Source organism: Macaca mulatta, chromosome 9 (assembly GCF_049350105.2).
Source record: "Macaca mulatta isolate MMU2019108-1 chromosome 9, T2T-MMU8v2.0, whole genome shotgun sequence".
NCBI lineage: Eukaryota > Metazoa > Chordata > Mammalia > Primates > Cercopithecidae > Macaca > Macaca mulatta.
The window spans coordinates 112,235,185-112,256,435 of NC_133414.1; the positions used below are offsets into that span (position 1 = coordinate 112,235,185).

The following is a 21,251-nucleotide window of genomic DNA, read 5'->3' on the forward strand; positions in this document are numbered from 1 at the left end:
ATATTGCCAAAAATAAAAAAGGGAAGGAAAAAGGTATAGGTGGGAGATAGATGAATACAAGAGAAATCAAGGGCATTCATGGTTTAAGCCTTGAAAGGCTAGAGGTGGAACTATAACTGGACAAGGTGGACTAGGGTTATAAAGACCTTTACAGTCCCCGTAAAGGGGGTGGGGGTGTGTGTGGGTTGCGGGATGAAACTGTTCCACCTCGGCTCATCAGGCATTCTCACAGGGAGCCCGCAACCCTTGCATGTGCAGTTCACAACAGGGTTCATGTGCCTATGAGAATCTGATGCCACTCGCTAATCTGACAGCAGGCCGAGCTCAAGGCGATAATGCGCACTTGCCCGCCGCTCACCTCCTGCTATCGGGCTGGGTTCCTAACAGGCCACTGTCTGGTACCGGTCCGCGGCCCAGGGCTTGAGGACCCCTGCCCTCTTGGGTAGGGAAGTATGGGAAAGCAGTGCTTTAGGGCCAATGAATCTATAAAAGGCTGAAAGTGGAGACAGACTGTTGGCAAGAAAGTCAAGTGGTTAGGAAACTGCAGGCCCAGGGTTACTTTAGTAGTGGAAGTGAGAAGAGGTAAATAGAATCAATTTGTCTTCATTAAAGGAAGCCTTCCCAGACCACTCTACCCACACCCTTCAATAAATACACTTACCTGTATCATTCATTTGATTTTTATTATCTAGGAATGTCTGGGACCTTATCTGTTCCTAATAAATGATATTTGCAGAGCTTAGGTATTTTAACTTCCTTTTTTTTTTTTTTTTTTTTTTTTTTTTTTGAGATGGAGTCTCGCTCTGTCGCCCAGGCTGGAGTGCAGTGGCCGGATCTCAGCTCACTGCAAGCTCCGCCTCCCGGGTTCGGGCCATTCTCCTGTCTCAGCCTCCTGAGTAGCTGGGACTACAGGCGCCCGCCACCTCGCCCGGCTAGTTTTTTGTATTTTTTAGTAGAGACGGGGTTTCACCGTGTTAGCCAGGATGGTCTCGATCTCCTGACCTAGTGATCCGCCCGTCTCGGCCTCCCAAAGTGCTGGGATTACAGGCTTGAGCCACCGCGCCCGGCCAGGTATTTTAACTTCCAAAAAGCAAAAGGAATGGAAAATAACTTGCTCCATACCCTGTTTTCTATAGACATTCTCTTAAATTTTTCATAATATTGCTTAAAGAATGAAATGTATACAATTCACAACTGCCATTCCCCTCTGAAAAGTTATTACCCACCAAAAAATAGTGGTCCAACTCATGCATCAAAAGCAAGTTTGGGGATCCCACTATAATAGTCTGTTCTGACTCACACCATCTGCCCAAATTATATAGGTCAGGCGGCCCTGACAACCCCAGCCACACACCAGCAGCGGCTCCCACCCTATAGCAAATCTTTCACCAATTATTAAAATATTTAGGAAATGCATGACCATTGAAAAATGATCCTTAACAATAACTGCAATGCTTGGATGACTTGTAATGTTCAGACTCCCAGATAAGCACTTTTACTGTACTACCTATGTTGTTTCTGATCTTGCCATCTAGCTTAATACCCTCCAAGTAATAGGTACCCAATAAATGTTTATTATTAAAATCTTCTAAAAGTAGGGAAACAAGATAGAGACTGCCTATTATAACAGATGACGAATAGTGGTATGTGATGACTAAAAAATTTGGTTGACTAGGAAAATGATACCACTTTAGCAAGAATGGGGATGGTGGGACTGTGACATCAGTTTACAGGGCAAGATGCAAGCATGTTTTTAGATGTAGATAGTGGTGATAGGACATCTCAGAGGAAAACACTATTAAAGAAGTTGTCCAATACTACCTTTACCATACGTCCTAGTATCCCTAAGGAAAGTACATGTATCCTGTGCTCTTAATTCCACTTCATGGAACCTTCATATTTTCCTAAGCCATATTCAACTGTTTTATTATAATCTGATTTTTATAATGAATAGAGATCAAAAAAGTAATTTAAAAACCATTTAATACACAAAGTGAAAAACTGTTAGAATATAAAAGCATTTCACATTTTTTAAGACAAATAATATCTTCTAAATTACTTAACAGATGATAGAGGTCCACAGTCCTTTATCTGAAACCCTTGGGGCAAGATGTTTCAGAATTAAGAAATTTTAGATTTTAGTAAAGTAATTTTGTGCATATACCATACTACATTACCCAGCCCTCATCAGAGTCTGTGGCAGCAGCCCTCCCTCTCATCATCAAGCAGCAAAATAAAGGAATAGTCACACTAAATGGGGTAAAAACATTCAAAGTCAGTTCAGATTAGATTGCAAGCAAACGAGTTTTGTCACCAAGCTTATGGAAACCTTGTTTTCAGAGCTTTTTGGATTTTGGAATTACAATTACAGATAAAGGATTGCAGACCTTTATAAATTTGTGTGACAAGACATGAAAGATTGTTTAAACAAATGACTCATTTTTACAAATGAAAAAACGTAATTTTCAAATACATTATAAATTAACAGGCATCTTCTCTTTGACACTATTAAATGTACATCTTAAATACATATACACAAAACAACATGATTTATGAAAGCCAACTAATATTAGAAGCATACATACACAATCCCTTCAGTGAGAAGGGAATACTGTTAAATTTTCAGTAAAATTTAAAATGATTACACCAACTCCTTATGATGCCAGGAAGAGCACCTGTTCAGTGCAACACAAGGAGGTAGAATTTATTCTTCAAGAAATAAAACTTGTGAGCAGCCCTTTTAGAAAAAACATAGACAACTTTTACTTAAAATGCCTATTAGTTGAGGTCTTCTTCTCTGTATACAAAACTACATCTGGCCTTATGCCCAACAGTTAAAAGTGGAAACTAATACATAGAAGGCATTTTTAATCAGTTAAATAATGTTTCACCAAGATTGAAGGCACAAATGTGTCATGATGATGCTCCTAAACAGCTGTGGCATTAAAACAAATATTCAAACAAGTACATTGACTTTTTATGAATTTCTGGCTTAAATTACTCAAAAATGTTATACTTGTAAAATCATGTTCTTCTGATCATAGTAGAAATGTAGTTTCTGTTCATAGCCATTTCTTCCATTGACTGATGTCTGAAGAATGGTTTCATGGGGAAAAAACACATTTCCAACATGTATAGCAACAACTTCCATAGGTTTGGGGACAGTGAACAAGTGACAACTCATTCTGTTAACCAACTCCAATCAAGATTCTAAAACCAGGCATGAAAAAGTTATAATTAGATGTTGACTATAAGTAATAAGTATATGGGTGTTCATTTTTGCAAGTTTTCTGTCTGTTTGGACATTTTATAATCAAAAGTTGAAAAATAATTTCATTTACCTTATTTCCTGATTTTAAAAATTTCAGAGTTTTTTTCATAAATATTTGAAGCAAACAATTATTCTTTCCTTTTCGTTTTTTCTTTTCTTTTTTTTTTTTTAAGAGAGCAGGATCTTGCTATGTTGCCAAGCTGGAGTGCAGTGGCTCTTCATAATGCACTGCAGCCTTGAACTCCTGGGCTCATGCAATCCTTCTGCCTCAGCCTCCCTAGTAACTCGGACTACAGGTACATGTCACTATGGCTGGCCGCCATTATCATCCTCTTTTTTTTTCCTTTTTTTGAGACAGGGTCTCACTCTGTCACCCAGGCTGGAGTGCAGTGGCAGGATTACGGCTCACTGCAGCCTGAAACTCTTGCACTCAAGCGATCCTCCTGCCTCAGCCTCCCAAGTAGCTGGGACCACAGGTGTGTGCCACCACACCCAGCCAATTTTTATATTTTTTGTAAAGACAGGGTTTCGCATGTTGGCCAGGCTGGTCTCAAACTCCTGGGCTCAAGCAATCCATCTGCCTTGGCCTCCCAAAGTGCTAGGATTACAGGCGTGAGCCACCATGCCTGGCCGCTGCTATTTTTCTTAATGAAAGAGGAAATATACAGAACTGACATTAAGACTAAATGCAGCAAAAGTTGATGCAGTAAACATTTTATTGTAATTTCCCCAAGTTTTAACAAATCAGTAGTTTATAGTAACCAAATTTTAGCACACAGTTTTATTATTACAGCTATATAAACATAATTTATTTTCTATTTGGGAGGTACCATATCTGAATTAAAGTACAAGTCCCATCTTAATGAAGAAAATGGATTGCTGAAGCAAAAAGGTACAGAACAAACCATTCAATTTCAATGGTCACATTGTTAAGAAAGCTTACCACTCATTTAATTTGACCAAAAATGCTATTATTGAAGATAATTGATGACATAATCCTAGTATATCCCTGAGTAACAGCAGATAAGGATTTAAGGTTGAGGATATTCCCCAAATGCTCTTTCCTCTTGAGTTCTGTTTCCTATATGCATCCCAAATGCCAGACAGGCTAGCATGGAAAGTTAAACCTTTTGCACCCAACATAGCCAAAGCAGGCACCCATATCCACACAAAACTTACCATCATACTATTGCCCTGTTCCTCATTTGCCTCATGAATAATAGTGCTTAAATGGCCAAGGCAGTTCAAATTTTCTTCTATCATTTGTGCTGAAGTATCCCTGTGAGATGAAAGAACAAAGCCTTTTCAAATTCAGCAAAAGGGCATATGAATTTCCTCTACTTTCTAGTCTTCTAGGTTAGCACAATCACTACCCTTCCTGTAACCCAGTACCCCAGTGCAGTTGACTCCTGTAGTCTTTAGTTTCCTCATCCCTCCCTACAGAGGCAGAGTCCTGTTTAAACCAAGCTTCTGCCTCTACCTCTACCTACCTCTAAGGATAAGAAGTCCACTATAACTCCAATCTGACTTTCCTCTGAAACGTAAGAGGCACTTATGTACAACTTGCTTTTCCCCTGAATATGTAACTAGGGAGGAAAAAATCCTTGTGGCAAAGACAGATGAAATACCTCTTTTTGTTTCTAAAAACTTCTCTTTCCTTAAAAGTAGTAAAAACACCAGCATGCATACTTCACAGACACAAATGTAGGGGAGAAGAGAAAAAAGTAAAATCTGTTATGTAGAGATCACAGAAAATGAAAAACTCATTAGAAACTACAGATAGCAATGAAACAAAACAAGCAAGCTGATTCCTGAGGACAGCAAAAGAAAACAGTGAACAGTGTGGTGGGGGAGCTACCTAGAACCAAGAAGTATCCCTGGAAGTTCATATTTGAAGGCAATCCTGCTTGTGGTTTCTACCTTCATGCTTTCCTCTTCTACATGGCCTCTCTCTTCTCCCTTTGCCAACTTCAGTCCCCTAACAAGAGTCCGTTTTAGGTCATGGATGATAGTCACTATCAGCTTAGAATGACATTCTGATTCAGCTCTTATCCAACAGATGGAAAAATTGTGGCCAAACAGTTCCCAATCCTTGGTAGTTAAGTACCACAGATACATAATAATTGAAATCAATTTTCTTATACAGTGTATTCTGACTGGACACGGTGGCTCATGCCTGTAATCCCAGCACTTTTGGAGGCCAAGGCAGGTGGATTACTTGAGATCAGGAGTTCAAGACGAGCCTGGCCAACGTGGTGAAACCCCGTCTTTACTAAAATACAAAAATTAGCCAGGTATGGTGGCACGCGCCTGTAATCCCAGCTACTTGGGAAGCTGAGGCAGGAGAATTGCTTGAATCTGGGAGGCGGAGGTTGCAATGAGCCAAGACTGTGCCACTGCACTCCAGCCTAGGCGACAGAGTGAGATTCCGTCTCAAAATAAAATATAATGTGTTCCTTCTAGAAAATACATTGAAAGTATGTCACATATACTTTTGCAAACAACCACACCTCAAATTGGAAATCACCTGTATTGCGGTGACATTTGCAAACATTAGCATCTGCCAAAAAAACCTAAATGCCTTTAATAAAGGCATAAAAGTAAGTAAAGTATTAAATTTTATTTCCTTCAACTCTGATTGCTGGAATATTTTGTAAAGTCCATATATTTAATTATAGCCTGTGCTACAGTTGTAGGTGTACTGCATTGGGCCACATGTATAATGACCCCAAGATATATACCCTGGAACTTCCTTTCTTTAAAAAAATAAAATACCTGATATCAGCTTGCCTTCCTGCCATGTGCTTTTCTCTCATAAAAGTAGAGTACAGAATGTGCAACTGCATGACCTCCTGAGCAGTGATGTAACATGGCTGCTCTTCTGCAAAACTAATTATGGGCAGAGTTTCCAGGAAATGCTGGTGCTGTAGAGGTCTCCATGAGTTGTGAGAAAAGCGACAATACACAAGCTAGCAAAGAGCCACTGGCTTTGGATACGGCACATCTTATGCTGAGAAAATAACAGAAATGGATAGTCATTCAGCTTTAGCAAAAGAGTAGGAATTAATAAAATATAGGGCTTGGAATTTGAGTTCTTACTTGCAAAACTGATTTAAAACATTGAAAAAAGTCTAATCTTAGAAATACAAAGTTATAAAATAGATCTCAAAAATTTATTAGAAGGGTAATCAAGGATCCCCAAAATGATAAATGCAAAATGATAGCATAATTTCTTATAAACTGTTAATGAAGGAATAAGGTTTGAGTAAAAGAAAGTAATAAGCCAATAAAAGAAAAGACTTAGAACTTGGACTGAGCTAATAATAAGCAACATTTGCTGAACATTTATTTCCCAAGCACTTTATATACATTGTCTAATCAAATTTCCACAACAGTTCTATGAGACATTCCTGTTTTACAGGTGAGGAAATATGAACATCAAAAAAGTCAAGTAAGTTGCCTAAGATTATTACAAAGGGATAGTCAGGACTCAACCCTGGTCTGAAGGCACAGAAGACTACCTTAACAACTACTGCCTCATTCCTATACCACTGCTATGAAAACACAGCTATCTATTGTTACAAAGTAAACCCACCCATCTTGAGGAGTTACCACACATGACAGAGAATGATCATGTTCTGCTGAAGTCGGGGGCAGCCATACTGACGTCTGAGGGGTTACTGCACCTTCTAGACTGGATCCTACAAGGGACCGGGCAGAACTCTGTGTCTGAAGGAAAAGAAAAAAAATCATCAAAAGATTACAGGCAAGCATCTCTGTTGATTCACACAATTTCTTACCATATTCCTAAGACTTACATTTCCATTACTACTTATATGCACAACCAGAGTATTTCAGTGCAAAACTATTCCCACCTTTACACACTGTTAGTAAACTGTCCTTGGCCCCTTTCTTCATTGACTAAAACCAAATGTATCCATTCATCTTATACCATTTTAGTTGAAGAAAGAAAAAAAACCCAGTTGAATAGATGGTCAGTTTCATTATCTAGTCAGGTACATCTATCCCCAAGTTGGGTTGGAATACCACAGTGGTCAAGGGCTAAGAGGAGTATAACAACAGAGAAATTGGAAAGGAGAGATGATAATAAGTCCTGCATCTCAACTGCTAGTTTGGACACCAAGCAAGGAACATGGACGTCATTTCATGCCAGTGCAAAATATATACATGCCAGCACAAAATGTGTTCAAGAGGGCTCACCTCATGCTGATAAAAATCCCCTTTGCAGGGAATAACAGCAACTCAATGTCACATTAAATAATTCATTAATAATTACTTACACAGGCAATTTTAAGGAGATGCCATATTTCTTTCTGCCTTTTTCCCTGCATGAACATGACAGTATTATCAGCTTCTTTGATGTTACTGAGGGCCACTTCCACCTTAGGGAGTAGATCAATAATCTTCTGCTTACAGCCCAACAACTTGCTGGAGAGATTAAATCAGTGTCAGACACTTACATGTTCCCCAAGACTGTATGTATACCATATTCCCAAAACCCAGCTGAGGAAATGAACCACAATCAGCATCAGATTTAATGACTGATCTCCAAAGTAATGCATACAAAAGGACACATAAATGCAGACAGCTATGGCCAAGCTACCCAAGGTACTTTCAGAATCCTTCCTGGGTAAGTATACTTTACCAAAGAGGGCATTTGTACTTTGAGAAGAACAAGATAAACGTATCCTGGTTCTTCAGTAGGAAATGAAGCAATTTTCCTACCTCAAATGACCAAACAGCTCCTTGAGCACACGGTCCTGACTCTGCACAGTGTGCACAATGATTTTCACCATCTCTGTGCTGTCACTGTAGGAGTGATCTATAAAAGACATCAGTCAGTGGGTATAATCTTTCTTCTGCAACATATCAACCTCCAAACAAAAAATTCCTCAAAAATCCCTGAAACTCTGAAACTAATTTTAATTAATAAATATCTCCATTTAAATTAAAAATTGGGTTAAAAGATATAAAGATTACCTATAAATAAAATCTAGTTATATATAAAAAATAAAGTTTGTATGTGTATAATGTATATATAAATTTATCAGTAAGAGGCCTTAGTTGCCTGTGCTTAAGAAGAATAGTCTTGGCTATCTTTAACCCATACTAACCCAAGCCCCAGACACAAATGCAGCCTCTGGCCAAGAGAACAATTTTTCTTGGATGATTAACCACATATTTAGAAACAGTAGGACAATTCATCAAACTTTCATTGCCTAAAGGAAGGAGGTCCTTGAACTAGGTTGCTTGGAATTTCATGTTTTTCCATCTGTTTACAGCCCAGAAAAACTTTGAAAAACGCTCACTGAAACCAACTAGTAAAGGGACCTATAGACAGCCTGAAAGTTCCATTTGAGGGCAGTATGACATCTTAAAGCCTTAACTGGCAGCAGCCAGATACCCTCAATTGGGATAGCTGTTGGTCACAATGAGTTCTACAATTTATAATGTGTCCTCGATTTAAAACAAAACAAAACAAAACAAAACCCCAAAAAACTATCATTAATTGTTGTATTTCAGAAAATGGCTAAAGGAGTTGAAAGTTGCTCATGCATCATGCTGGTATTTTCTTTGGACAATAATTAAGCCTAAATGCAATAATAATAATAATATTTGCTACTCTCTGCTTATAATTTTCCCATTTAATCCTCACAGCAGTCCTGTGAGGACTATTTTTGTTACCCCCATTTTACCAAAAAGGAAATGATGAAAGGAGCATCAAAGAAGGTTTAAAAAATGTTGTGTCCTTTGTTATCACTCCAAATACCTCCCCCATAGCCCAACTTTATTCCCCACACATCTGTGTTGTCTCCTCCTCACCAACAAGCAAATGAAAGGCTCCAAAAAGGTTCTTCTCCAAACAGCATTCCTTCCTAAATACCATGGACCAAGCCAAGAGCCTTCTCATATAACTAGCTCTTTTAGATAGTGAAAGCCCTCAGAACTTTAGCCTTCTCCAAGGCTAAAGGATGAAGAAAGCTGGTTTTAACCATTTTCAGATGAACAAGAGATTCAAGTCAACTCTAAGCTAGAAAAGACAACAGAGGCCACAAATCAAGTGTGATTATATAATAGGCCCCAATGACAGACACAATCTTGTTACAGTTTGTCACTCAAGGTGACACTCAAGCTACCTGGATAGCAATTTATTTCTGAGCTTCGTGCTATGTTGACAGGGCTACCTCAAAGTTTTTAAAAATATAACCTAAACAAATGCTATCACTGTGTATCTGCGGAATCTGATTCATTAGCCAGAAGACTGGGAGTCACAATTTTTTTTTTTTGAGATGGAGTCTAGCTCTGTCGCCCAGGCTGGAGTGCATGCAGTGGCACAATCTTGGCTCACTGCAACCTCCGCCTCCCTGGTTCAAGCGATTCTCCTGCCTCAGCCTCCAGATTAGCTGGGATTACAGGCATGTGCCACCACACCTGGCCCAGAAATATTGATTAAAGAAAAAGAATTGGACTTGCTCTATTTGAAATCTTAGATTTTAATATTTTACTCTAGCTACAACAACTTCTATTACTTAAATCACTATTTTGTTAACATCTTCAACCTTTTTATCCTCTTATTCCATCAGTAAAATCCTAACCTTGGATTAATCCAACCATCTGCTCTATCAGTTCCTATATCCAAGCTACTAAATTATCAACAAAAAATTAATATTACTGTTCACTATTTGCCACTGCTAATTCACAAGTTTTTCATTTCTGCTCTGGGTACTTTTCTTTTTTTAGAGAAAAAGTCTTGCTCTGTCACCCAGGTTGAAGTGCAATAGTATAATCTTGGCTCACTGCAGCCTCGACCTCCTGGGCCTCAAGCAATCCTGCTACTTCAGCCTCCTGAGTAGCTGGGACTACAGGCATACACTACCACACCCAGCTTTTTAAAATTTTTATTTATTTATTTATTTATTTATTTATTTATTTATTTTTTGTAGAGACGGGGTCTCACTACGTTGCCTAGACTGGTCTCAAACTGTTGGCCTCAAACGATCCTCCCACTTCGGCCTCCCAAAGCCCCTAGTATCACAGATATGAGCCACCTGGCCTGGATTCTTAATGTATGTTTTGGGTCAGCAACATCTTCCACTGCACACAGTGGCTTTTAGAAGTCTTTAGTACACTATTCAAATCTATGAGGTCATCACCTCTTCCATTTCAGTTAACCTCACTTACCACTGCAGGATAAGAGGCCATAAGGCAGTAAGACCCTGACCTTCCAACCTCTACTCCCAAAAAAGTATCTGTATCCACACTCATTCTCTTTCCAATATCAATAGTATCAAGGCTAATCCCTCCTACTGTTCTTTGGAGCCAATCTCTCAACTTGTTCAGGGACCTCCCTCTCCACAGGGTTTTTTGGCCCCGAGTATATGTTCTGAGAAATGCATCACTGGCCACTTTCGTCACTGTGTGAATACTACAGTGTACTTATGCAAACCCTGATGGTATAGCCTTTTGACAATAGGCTACATACCTGTTCACCAAGTGACTGTACTGAATACTGTAGGCAACTGTAACACATTGGTAAGCATTTGTGCATGTAAACATAGAAAATACATAATGAAAATACAGTAGTATAATCTCTATGGGACTACCATAGTATGCACAGCTTGTTGTTAACTAAAACATCATCATGTGGCACCTGATGTTTAAGTCTTCCTTCTGAGAAGTGCCCTCCCTTGGCTCTACATCTCCTTTTAGCTACTCACCCACCTCTCTTCTTTCCTGAGCAGCCAAGCTTCTGAGAATAGTCTAGATAAGCAGTTCTCCAACTTTTTGGTCTCAGGACACCTTTACACGAGAAAATTCTTGAGAACCCCAAAGGGTTTTCAGGAATTAAAACAGAAATTTAAAAATACTCGTGTCTTAATTCATTTAAAAATAACAAACCTATTGCCCACTAACATGTTTTTATTAAAAACAAACATACAAAAAAAAAACCTTTATTTAGGTTTTCTCTCTCTCCTGAAACTCTATACTCCAGTCATACGGCATTTCCTCAGACATGCTAAGTACTATACATACATGTCTTTACACAGAATACTCATATCTACGAGAGCCACCTCCTTTCACCTGGCTACTGCTACCTGAGATACTTGGAAACCTGAAGTGGAAGGATTGCTTGAACCCAGGGAGTCCAAGAGCAGCCTGGTCAACATAGCGAGAGCCCACCTCTAAAAACAAAAACCAAAAAAACATTATTTTCTACATCAAAAAAATTTCAGTGAGAACCCTTGCACTGTTTTACATTTTTGCAAATCTTTCTGATATACCACTGATCTCGTCAGAAAAGTTTTTAAGTGCTGAGAAGCTGACAAATTCCAGCTGGTAAATACAAGTTTTCTAAAATTCTTTTTGCTTGAAACATGGAATGTTATCATTGACAACAAATATTGGTTTTTTTCCCTTAAAGTAGTAAGCGCGCTATACTTTTTATTTTCATTTAATTTCTTAGAAATTATCTCATGTATGCAAATCTGAATAATGATAGTTTGCCTGACAGTTGCTCTTCCAAGTAAAAATGGTGTCTTCCCTGAAAGAGGCCAGACAACTAGCAATGTAAACAATTACTGAAGTGGTTTTCCTTAAGACGACCATCATACTTCACTGTGTAGAAGAAACACTTTTATGAGTACTTCCCATTTCACCACACAAAATATTAAAAACACATACTCAAAGGTTGAGATTTAAATAAAATACTATTTTTACTGCTTTATCAAGAACATTTTTAAGTGAAGCTGTCATTTTTAAAAAACTGTGAATGCATGGTGATAAAAAATATAACTACTACTAGCATAGTTTGGTGCTAGTGCCTTGATTCATACTAAAGTGCAAGCCATTTTACGTTGCACCATCAGTGAAAATGTCAACATGGTGAAAAACACAAATAACATCTTATTATGAAAATGGTTCTAACCTCACAGACTCTCTGACAAAGTTTCAAGGATTCTCACAGGTCCATATGCTACATTTTGAAAACTGCTGGTCAGACTAAACTGAATACATTTCAGTAAAATAAAAGCAGTATAAGAGGAGATAGTGTTCTTTTTTAAATGTGAAAAGAGTATATGAAATACAATTTCACATGTATATTAATTTGCATGTGTTGCTATGTGTCTACAAATTTTAAAGTGTAAAAGTATATCTTTTTTTAACATATTCATTTAAGTATAATGCACATTAGGGCACAGACTTTATTTCTTCTGTTACCCTTCAAAACAAATTTTTAACTAAATGATAATATCTTGCAGGTACATAACAGTTTATAGTTTTCAAAGCATTTTCACAAACATCCTCTTAAATACATTGTCACAACATACTCACTGAGTAGGAACGCTAGGTTTCCACCCCAGTTTGCAGAAGGAAATGGGAAACGGAGATTTGCCTGAGGTAACAGTAGGTAAATTACTCAATCTAGAATTCAAGCCTTCTGATTCCCCATCCAGTACTCTTTTCAGCAGACCTTGCTCAGTATTTAGCAGGTGTTCAACAGGAATTGTTTTACCAACAAAATAAGTCATCAGTGACCAGTGCAGATGAAGGCATTATTTTCAAGGCAATCTGCTTTGGCCTAGAACAGCACAGGCCTTCCCTCTAACCATTCCAAACCTGAACCCATTGCCTCAAATTCTTTCCAACCTCTCTAAGTATTTTTTTGTTTTGTTTTGTTTTGAGACAGAATCTCGCTCTGTCACCCAGGCTGGAGTGCAGTAGTGTGATCTTGGCTCACTGCAACCTCCTCCTCCCAGGTTCAAGCGATTCTCCTGCCTCAGCCTCCCAAGTAGCTGGTATTATAGGCACGCGCCACCACACCCGGCTAACTTTTTTATTTTTAGTAGAGATGGGGTTTCACCACGTTGGCCAAGCTGGTTTTGAACTCCTGACCTCAGGTAATTCACCCACCTTGGCCTCCCAAAGTGCTGGGATAACAGGTGTGAGCCACCACAACCTGCCCAACCTCTCCAATCTTAAGCAACACTTATTTTTTTTCATCTTTCTAAACATTTTCTTGCTGCTTCTTCCTCTTTGAGTTCCTTTTTTCTGTCTTCCATTCTTTCTTTTCACATCCCCTTCTAAAATTTTTCTACCTCATTTTCTCTGTTACTTTCTCTTTTTAATCTCCTAAATTCTCACAAACTTAAAACTTACTATACCATGTCTCAATGGTAATACCAAAACTGGAATTTATTCTGCAGCTTTAAGAAAATTTTTAACTTAAAAATATTTAATCCCCCACATTTGTTAGGCTAGTAATAGTTACCTAAAATGCCTTCAAGCACTGTGATAGAAGTGTCTTACCTGAAGGTCTGTGTTTTAACTGCTTATATAGATCAATAGCACGCTGTTCCCTGTAAAAGAGAAAACATGCTCTGATATGTGAAGGTAATTTAATGACTTCAATAATCTACAACTTGAAACAATATTATTTTATTTGAATAATGAACCCATTTTAAAGCAAGTTCATATTGCCAACGAGTATTTCACAGAGCATTTTATTGAGTAATAAGAACCACACAAGTTCTTAAAATGCAAAGTTTAATATAGTTCATATCTATTATGATCTACCATGAGGACATCTCTGCACCAGACACTTAAACAGACAAAAATTATGACCTATAATTAGAGAAAATATCTGAAGTTTTTAATCCAGAACTTTAATTAAGAAAAAATCTCAAGTTTTAGGGCATTTAAGAGTCAATATCTTGGACCAGAGGTACTATGAGTAGGGAAACAGTTTGTAACTTAGTTATACTTGGAAAATTCTTAACACTCATATGAAATAAATGCTTTTATTCAAAACCAAAAAAGGCCAACCCAAAGAATTATTTCTGAAGTTTCCTGTGACTAAGAAAAAGCTTCCACTTTAAAGATAATCCCAATATATTTGGGGAAAGGAAAACTAGAGAAAAGAACCACATAGAGGTTTAATTTGCCAGATGTAAGCAGAAAGAACAATATGCTACAAAATATAACAGATGTCAAGACCAACAACACAAGTACATCCTTACAGAGATTCCATCAAGTCTCCCTGACGTCTTCCATAGGGGCTCTTCTGTAGCTCCATGATTTCAGCATGCAAAGACATAATCTGATCCTCCAGGTATCCAATGACACCAACCTAAAATATGATGAAAATACAAAGGAAATGAAAGGCTTACCACTACATCATTGGAAACAAAATTCAGATCTTAAGGATACAGAATGACCTGCTGCTTCATTAGAGAACTAAATAATATAATATGAAACACTGATATTGTTAAAGCCTTTCTATTCTTCAGATTCTGACACTTAATCCTTCACATAAGAACACACTTATTCTTAGTCTTCTCTCTTTTCTCTCCTGACAACAGTAAACTACTAGTATTTGCTTTTACCTCTGGAGAAGCAAAAAGGTACAACAGGTGTCAACTAATAAGAAAGACCAAAACCACTGGTATTACTTGTATCTTGGCTCTATGATTTTGATTGCCTCCTGGCCCCCACTGCCTTGAATAGGGACACAAAAAGATAAAGACCTTGGATTTCCCACCCCAGGACACCATGGGTATTCCCACCCACATCCTCAGGGTAAGTACTGACATTAAGGAGTGTAATAACTTAGGACCATGGACAAATGTACAGGATAAGGGGAAGAAAATCTGCCACCTAGAGAATGATCTATACCTAGGGACACCATATAATTTATTGTCCAAACCAGTGTCATTTTGAGAGTGAAAGGGACTACTACTGATAATTATGGCAAGATATTAGGTATAAACTGGGACAGTCCCACTAAACCCAGATGTGCAGCCATCCTATCTAAACCAGTCACAAAAATAATACTGACTCCCATTTAATCTTCATAACCCTACTAGAAAAGAAATTGTGCCCATAATATGGAAACTAGCTGGATGTGGTGGCTCATGCCTGTAATCCCAGCTCTATGGGAGGCTGAGGTGGGAGGATTGCTTAAGCCCAGGAGTTTGATGCAAGTCTGGGCAATATAGTGAGACCCTGTCACTAATAAAATGTAAAAATTAGCCAGGCATGGTGGTGCACCTCTTGTCCCAGCTACACAGGAGGCTAAGATGGGAGGACTTGCTTGAGCCTGGGAAGTTGAGGCTGCAGTGAGCTTTGATCATGCCACTGCACTCCAACCTGGGCAACACAGTGACCCTGTCTCAAAAAATAAATAAATAAATAAAGGAAACTGAAGCTTAGTAAGGCACTAGGTAATTTTCAAAAAGCCCTTGTTTTTAATCACTATGATACCTCCCTCTTTATATACAAAGCATCTACTAGAATTTTGTCTGAATTTCGGGAATGACATGAAAAATGCTCTTTATATACCAAAACCAAAGACAGTTTCTAATGGAGACATCAAGAATTAATAAGTACACAGAATGTGGTCAATGATTTTACCTCAGCATAGTGGATGGCCTTTTCTTCCATTTCTTTCCATGCTTTTAGCATTTTTTCTGAAGCTAAAAGAAAAGTCTAAATTGGTTATCTCAGAAATAGCCATATCTTTAATTACTGGCCTGCCTGCCTCCTTGCCATATCAACATCAAAGATGTGTTATGAGTTGAATTGTGGCCCCCCAAAAGATATGTGGAATTCCTAACCCCCAATATCTCAGAATGTGACCTATTTGGAAATAAGGTCATTACAGAAGTAATTAGATAAATTAATACTCATACAGGAATGGTCTGGGCTCTTAATCCAGTATGACCAGTGTACTTAGAAGAGACGAGACACAGGATACAGATACACAGGGGAGAATGCTATGTGACAATGGAGACAGATTAAGGTGCTGCAACTGTAAGCCAAGGAATGCCAGTGATGGCTGGCAGACCATAAGACCATAAGAAGCTAGAGAGAAACAAGGAAAGATTCTTCTCTGCAGATTTCAGAGAAAACATGGCCCTGCCAACACCTCGATTTTGGACTTTTAGCCTCCAGGGCTGTGAGACAATAAGTTTCTATTGCTGAAGCCACACAGGTTATAGAACCCTTAGGAAATGAATACAGATGACTGTTTTCTTTCTTTCTTTTTTTTTTTGGGGGGAGATGGAGTCTCACTGTCACCCAGGCTGGAGTGCAGTGGTGCAATCTCAGCTCACTGCAAGCTCCGCCTCCCAGGTTCACACCATTCTCCTGCCTCAGCCTCCCAAGTAGCTGGGACTACAGGCGCCCACCACCATGCCCGGCTAATTTTTTGTATTTTTTAGTAGAGATGGGGTTTCACCATGTTAGCCAGGATGGTCTTGATCTCCTGACCTCGTGATCTACCCGCCTCGGCCTCCCAAAGTGCTGGGATTACAGGCGTGAGCCACTGTGCCCGGCCGACTGTTTTCTTAAAAAAAATACGTATATCAGTGTGGAGATAGGTGGATAAAGGAAAAACCAATTTTTTTTTTTTTTTTTGAGATAGTGTCTCACTCTGTCACCCAGGCTGGAGTGCAGTGGCATGATCTCGGCTCACCGCAACCTCTATCTCCAGGGCTCAAGTGATCCTCCCACCTCAGCCTCCTGAATAGCTGAGGTGTGCACCACCATGCCCGGCTAATTTTTGTATTTTTTGTAGAGATGGGGTTCTACCCCACATTGCCCAGGTTAGTCTTGAACTCCTGAGCTCAAGGGATCCACCAGCTTCGGCCTCCCAAAGTGTTGAGATTACAGGCGTGAGTCACCACACCTGGCCAGAAAAGAAATTTAATACTTGAATGTGATTTTTAAAAATTAAATACTATAAAAGGATATAAACAGAAAAGACTCTGTCTTCCTCCCTTCTACCATCCACCTCAAGGGACCTTACTATGATTATTTGTTACACAGACACATACCCTGCTCCCTCGCAAGTGAAACCACTGGTATACTCTCTATTTTTTCCCACAATTTAAAACTTTTCTGTCAACTAAAGACCCAGGTGATCTTTTAATAAAGCACATACAGATCTACCTCATTCTTCTTTAACAATTGTATAATAAGCCTTTGACAAGTCTAAGGTATTTTAATGAAATAATTATATTTTATCACTTGCCAGAATGTCAATAATATACAAATAGAGATAAAATAACAATATTATTAATAAAACCAGTTCTGGAGAGTAAATTCATTCACCCAACTGGACACTATTGATCGTTTATTCTGAGATACACATACTTTGCTCAGGACAAGTGTACAAGCAGTATTTGTTTCCTAAAAAGGATTTGTTTTATAAAAGAAAACAGAAATGCTGGTAGTGACTCCTTCAATTTACTCATATTTTAACTCTGTCTTTTTACATTTCCTTAGTGCATCTGAAGGAGATAAGCTTGGAATCAAATATTGAAAATTTGGAGATCGTGTATGCAAAAAATAGGACTCCACGGTAGATGGTTTGAAAAAAATCATAGCCTTAGAATATTTGTGTCATTATTTACAGAAAGGTAAGTAGTTTAAGACTCCCCTGGTTGTCTTAGTCCATTTGGGCTACTATAAAAAAATACCATAGACTAAGTGCCATAAAAACAATAGAAATTTATTTCTTATAGTTCTGAAGGCTGGGAAGTCCAAGAACAAGGCAGATTTGGTATCTGGTGAGGGCCTGCTTTCTGGTTCCTGATGACTATCTTCTTGCTCTGTCCTCACATGCAGAAGGGGTGAGGGATCTCATTCAGGCCTCTTTTGTAAGAGCATTAATCCCAAACACGAAGGCTCCACTCTCATGACCTAGTCACTTCCCAAAGACTCCACCTACCAACACCGTCACCTTCAGGGTCAGAATTTCAACATATGTATTTCATGGGGGACACAAACATTCAGTCCACAGCACTGGCTAAGAAGTCCAGATTTTGTATTTATTTTTAAATTATGTTTGAAATTCAAGATTATTAAATTGCTTCTGTATTTTTTTGGAGCTAAATAATTTTAGCCCAATTGTGAAACTAAATTGCTCAACTAAGCAAATTTTTAAAAAGAGGTAACATTCAAAACAAACATGGTTTCTGGTAATCTAAGTTGTCCTGTCTCCTGTCCTAATGTGAAGGTAAGTAAAACAACTGGCTGAGTTAAGAAGGCAAAACAACAGATGGCTTCAAGAAACCAGATATTCCTTTGAAATATATTACTCAGACACTTACATATCCCATACGTCATCTGCTCGCTGTATCTCTCCAAGTCAAGCTGAATGCTTTTGTGAAAAAACTCCAATTTAGCTTTCAGTTGTTGTGATGCTGAGATCAAAGTGTTCTTCATTTTTGTTAAGTTAGCATTATATCTAAGAAGACTTAACCTAAACCATAGCAAAAAAAAAAGAAAAAAGATATTATCAGCATTCGGCATTCAGAAACATTGAACAATAATTTAAAAACATAAACTGCCACAAGGCCAAAGCCTAAGTTTCTATTATCAATCTATGAGAAATAACTGATCTCTAGAATCTGATCTCTAAAGACTTCCTGCCTATAATATTCTGTGATAAACAATCTTTTTGTACTAGGACCATACGGGAATTATTACCCTCAAGTCATTATAATAGAATGGTCTCAGTCCATTAGTGAGAATTCTACAAGTTTAATCAGAACATTACACTTCAAATTGGCCTAGTATGTTACTATTACATGAAATATTGATTAGTGAAAACCAGCAAGATTAATTCTTGAGTATATGATGCACATTGCATTGTGCTTATAAACAACAGAATCCACTTACATTGCTGCCCTTTGTCCCTGAAAGAGCCTGCTGTAGTCTTCTTTTAGTCCAGACACATAGTGCACTGCTTCAGCCCACACTTTACGCAGCTGTACAATTGGAAGCTGTATTTTGCTGTCCTGTACTATATACAAGAAGATGAGAAAAGGGGCAAGGGAGTTAGTTACTTTTGAGGATTTTAGAGTTGATTTATTGTTCTCTGTGATTTTCTGTCTACAAAAACAGGATTCCCATAGATGCTACAAACTGATGCTAAAAGAGCCACTTGTTTCCATTTAATTCAGTTCAATATACATTTACAGAGCACCTGCAATACATAAGCCCTGCTCCAGATACAAGGGGGAAAAAAATGAATGACATAATCACTACACTCACAGAGCCTGAGATTATTCCTGTATCTGTCTTTTTTGTTTGCTTTTCTGCAACCTGGAATACTCTTTTTCTCTCTGCTAATCCAAATTATTTCTTTCAAGTTCTAAATCAAGTCCCATCTCCTCTGGGTCTTTCCTACCTCTAAATAATAAATTTCATATCCTGGACCAACAATCCAGCATTAAGAATACACACAAGAGTCAGGTGTGATGGCTCACGCCTGTAATCCCAGCACTTTGGGAGGCCAAGGCGGGCGGATCCCTTGAGGTCAGGAGTTCAAGACCAGCCTGGCCAACATAGTGAAACCCTGTCTTTACTAAAAATACAAAAATTAGCTGGGTGTAGTGATGCACATCTACAGTCCCAGCTACTCAGGAGGCTGAGGCAAAAGAATCACTTGAACCCAGGAGGTGGATGTTACAGTGAGCCAAGATCGCACCACTGTACTCCAGCCTGGGTGACAGAGTGAGACTCTACCTCAAAAAAAAGAAAAAAAAAGAAAACACAGAGGGTAAATGGCAGTTTAATAAAATATGCTTTCTTCAATGCCAGACTTTAAAAAGTTATCTATTTGTGATTTTTATCTCACCCATTCTTTGGTAAAGGGAATGCTACTTTTCTAAAACCATGTGTTAAGTTCAATGAAATTCTATTTTAACATATGGAATTCTCCAACATTGAAACAGATTCATATTGTAAGGCAGCAAGTATATTCTCTGTTACTTTTTTCTAATGAAAACTTCAGAGAAAGGTTAGGCAAAACTTGCTACACTAGTGTTCCTACGAGAAAACACATCATCTGAAGCAGACTTTAAATAAATTAAGCTATATAAATGGAAAAATATTTGCCTCCCTTAATAATTATTAATATTCTCAATTAACCTTTCTCCTATTGTATAACCAAACTTCCACCTGTGGCTTCCTACAACAGACCAAAAAAAAAAAAAAAAAAAAATCAAACTTTTTAAACAAAATAAAACAAAAACAACTCATTGATGGGGGCATGTAAAAGAGGTACAGGAGCCCACTGAAAGAGCTCCAAATGGCCAAAGCTGGAACAATCTGAGCAACAGAATAAACTAGTATTGGATTATAATATAAAGTATTTTTAAAAATCCATTAATCCATACTAATATAAATAAATGACTGAAATTAATAAATGGGAGAGCAAGGACAAATCTCCTATGCAGAAGAATTCCAAATAAATTATGTAGATACTCTATCCTAAAAGAGGGGAACATAACTCCCTCTTTTTTTTTTTTTTTTTTTTTTGAGACAGGGTCTCGCTCTGTCACCCTGGCTGGAATGTAGTGGCATGAACTCAATTCACTGCAATCTTACTTCCGTGACCTTTCTCTCAAAAACCCACTGCCCCAGTCTAATCATGAAAAAAAAAAAAAAAAAAAAAAGGCCAGGCACGGTGCCTCATGCCTGTAATCTCAGCACTTTGGGAGACCAAGGCAGGCGGATCACCTGAGGTCAGGAGTTCGAAACCAGCCTGGCCAACACAGCAAAACCCTGTCTCTACTAAAAATACAAAAATTAGCTGGGCATGGTGGTGCGTGCCTGTAATCCCAGCTACTCGGGAGGCTGAGATAGGAGAATCGCTTGTACCCGGGAGGTGGAGGTTGCAGTGAGCCAAGATTGCACCACTGTACTCCAGCCTAGGCGACAAGAGCGAAACTCCGTCTCAAAAAAAAAAAAAAAAGACAAATTTTAGCAGAGGGACATCTTACAAAATACTTGACTGGTATTCCTTAGAACTGTCAAGGTCATCGAAAACAAGGACTATTTGAAGTCTGAGAAAATGTCACAGCAAACAGGAGCTAAAGAGACATGACAACTAAATATAATGTATCCTAGATGAGATCTTAGAATAGAAAAAGGATATTAGGTAAAAATG

General features: G+C 38.3%; 1 protein-coding gene across 14 annotated transcripts in view; it reads right to left on the reverse strand.

The window, feature by feature from the left end:
* The window catches only part of CHUK (component of inhibitor of nuclear factor kappa B kinase complex), a 45,436-nt gene that overhangs the window by 406 nt on the left and 23,779 nt on the right, over positions 1-21,251 (reverse strand). For 4 of the 14 annotated variants that reach the window (XM_077947218.1, XM_077947221.1, XM_001107171.4 and 1 more), the window contains 10 exons: positions 18,977-19,100; positions 18,406-18,557; positions 15,704-15,765; positions 14,311-14,420; positions 13,601-13,650; positions 8,018-8,114; positions 7,573-7,720; positions 6,867-7,000; positions 4,451-4,550; positions 1,967-3,210 (listed from right to left, as the gene is read on the reverse strand). In XM_077947218.1, coding sequence (XP_077803344.1) covers positions 3,181-3,210; positions 4,451-4,550; positions 6,867-7,000; positions 7,573-7,720; positions 8,018-8,114; positions 13,601-13,650; positions 14,311-14,420; positions 15,704-15,765; positions 18,406-18,557; positions 18,977-19,100 — 1,007 coding nt within the window. In that variant the 3' untranslated portion in view covers positions 1,967-3,180. Of the gene's footprint in view, positions 1-1,966; positions 3,211-4,450; positions 4,551-5,129; positions 5,250-5,581; positions 5,731-6,046; positions 6,282-6,586; positions 7,048-7,544; positions 7,721-8,017; positions 8,115-13,600; positions 13,651-14,310; positions 14,421-15,703; positions 15,766-18,405; positions 18,558-18,976; positions 19,101-21,251 lie in introns of those variants that run through there. The other 10 variants (XR_013398250.1, XR_003719435.2, XR_013398252.1 and 7 more) reach the window with 10 other exon arrangements.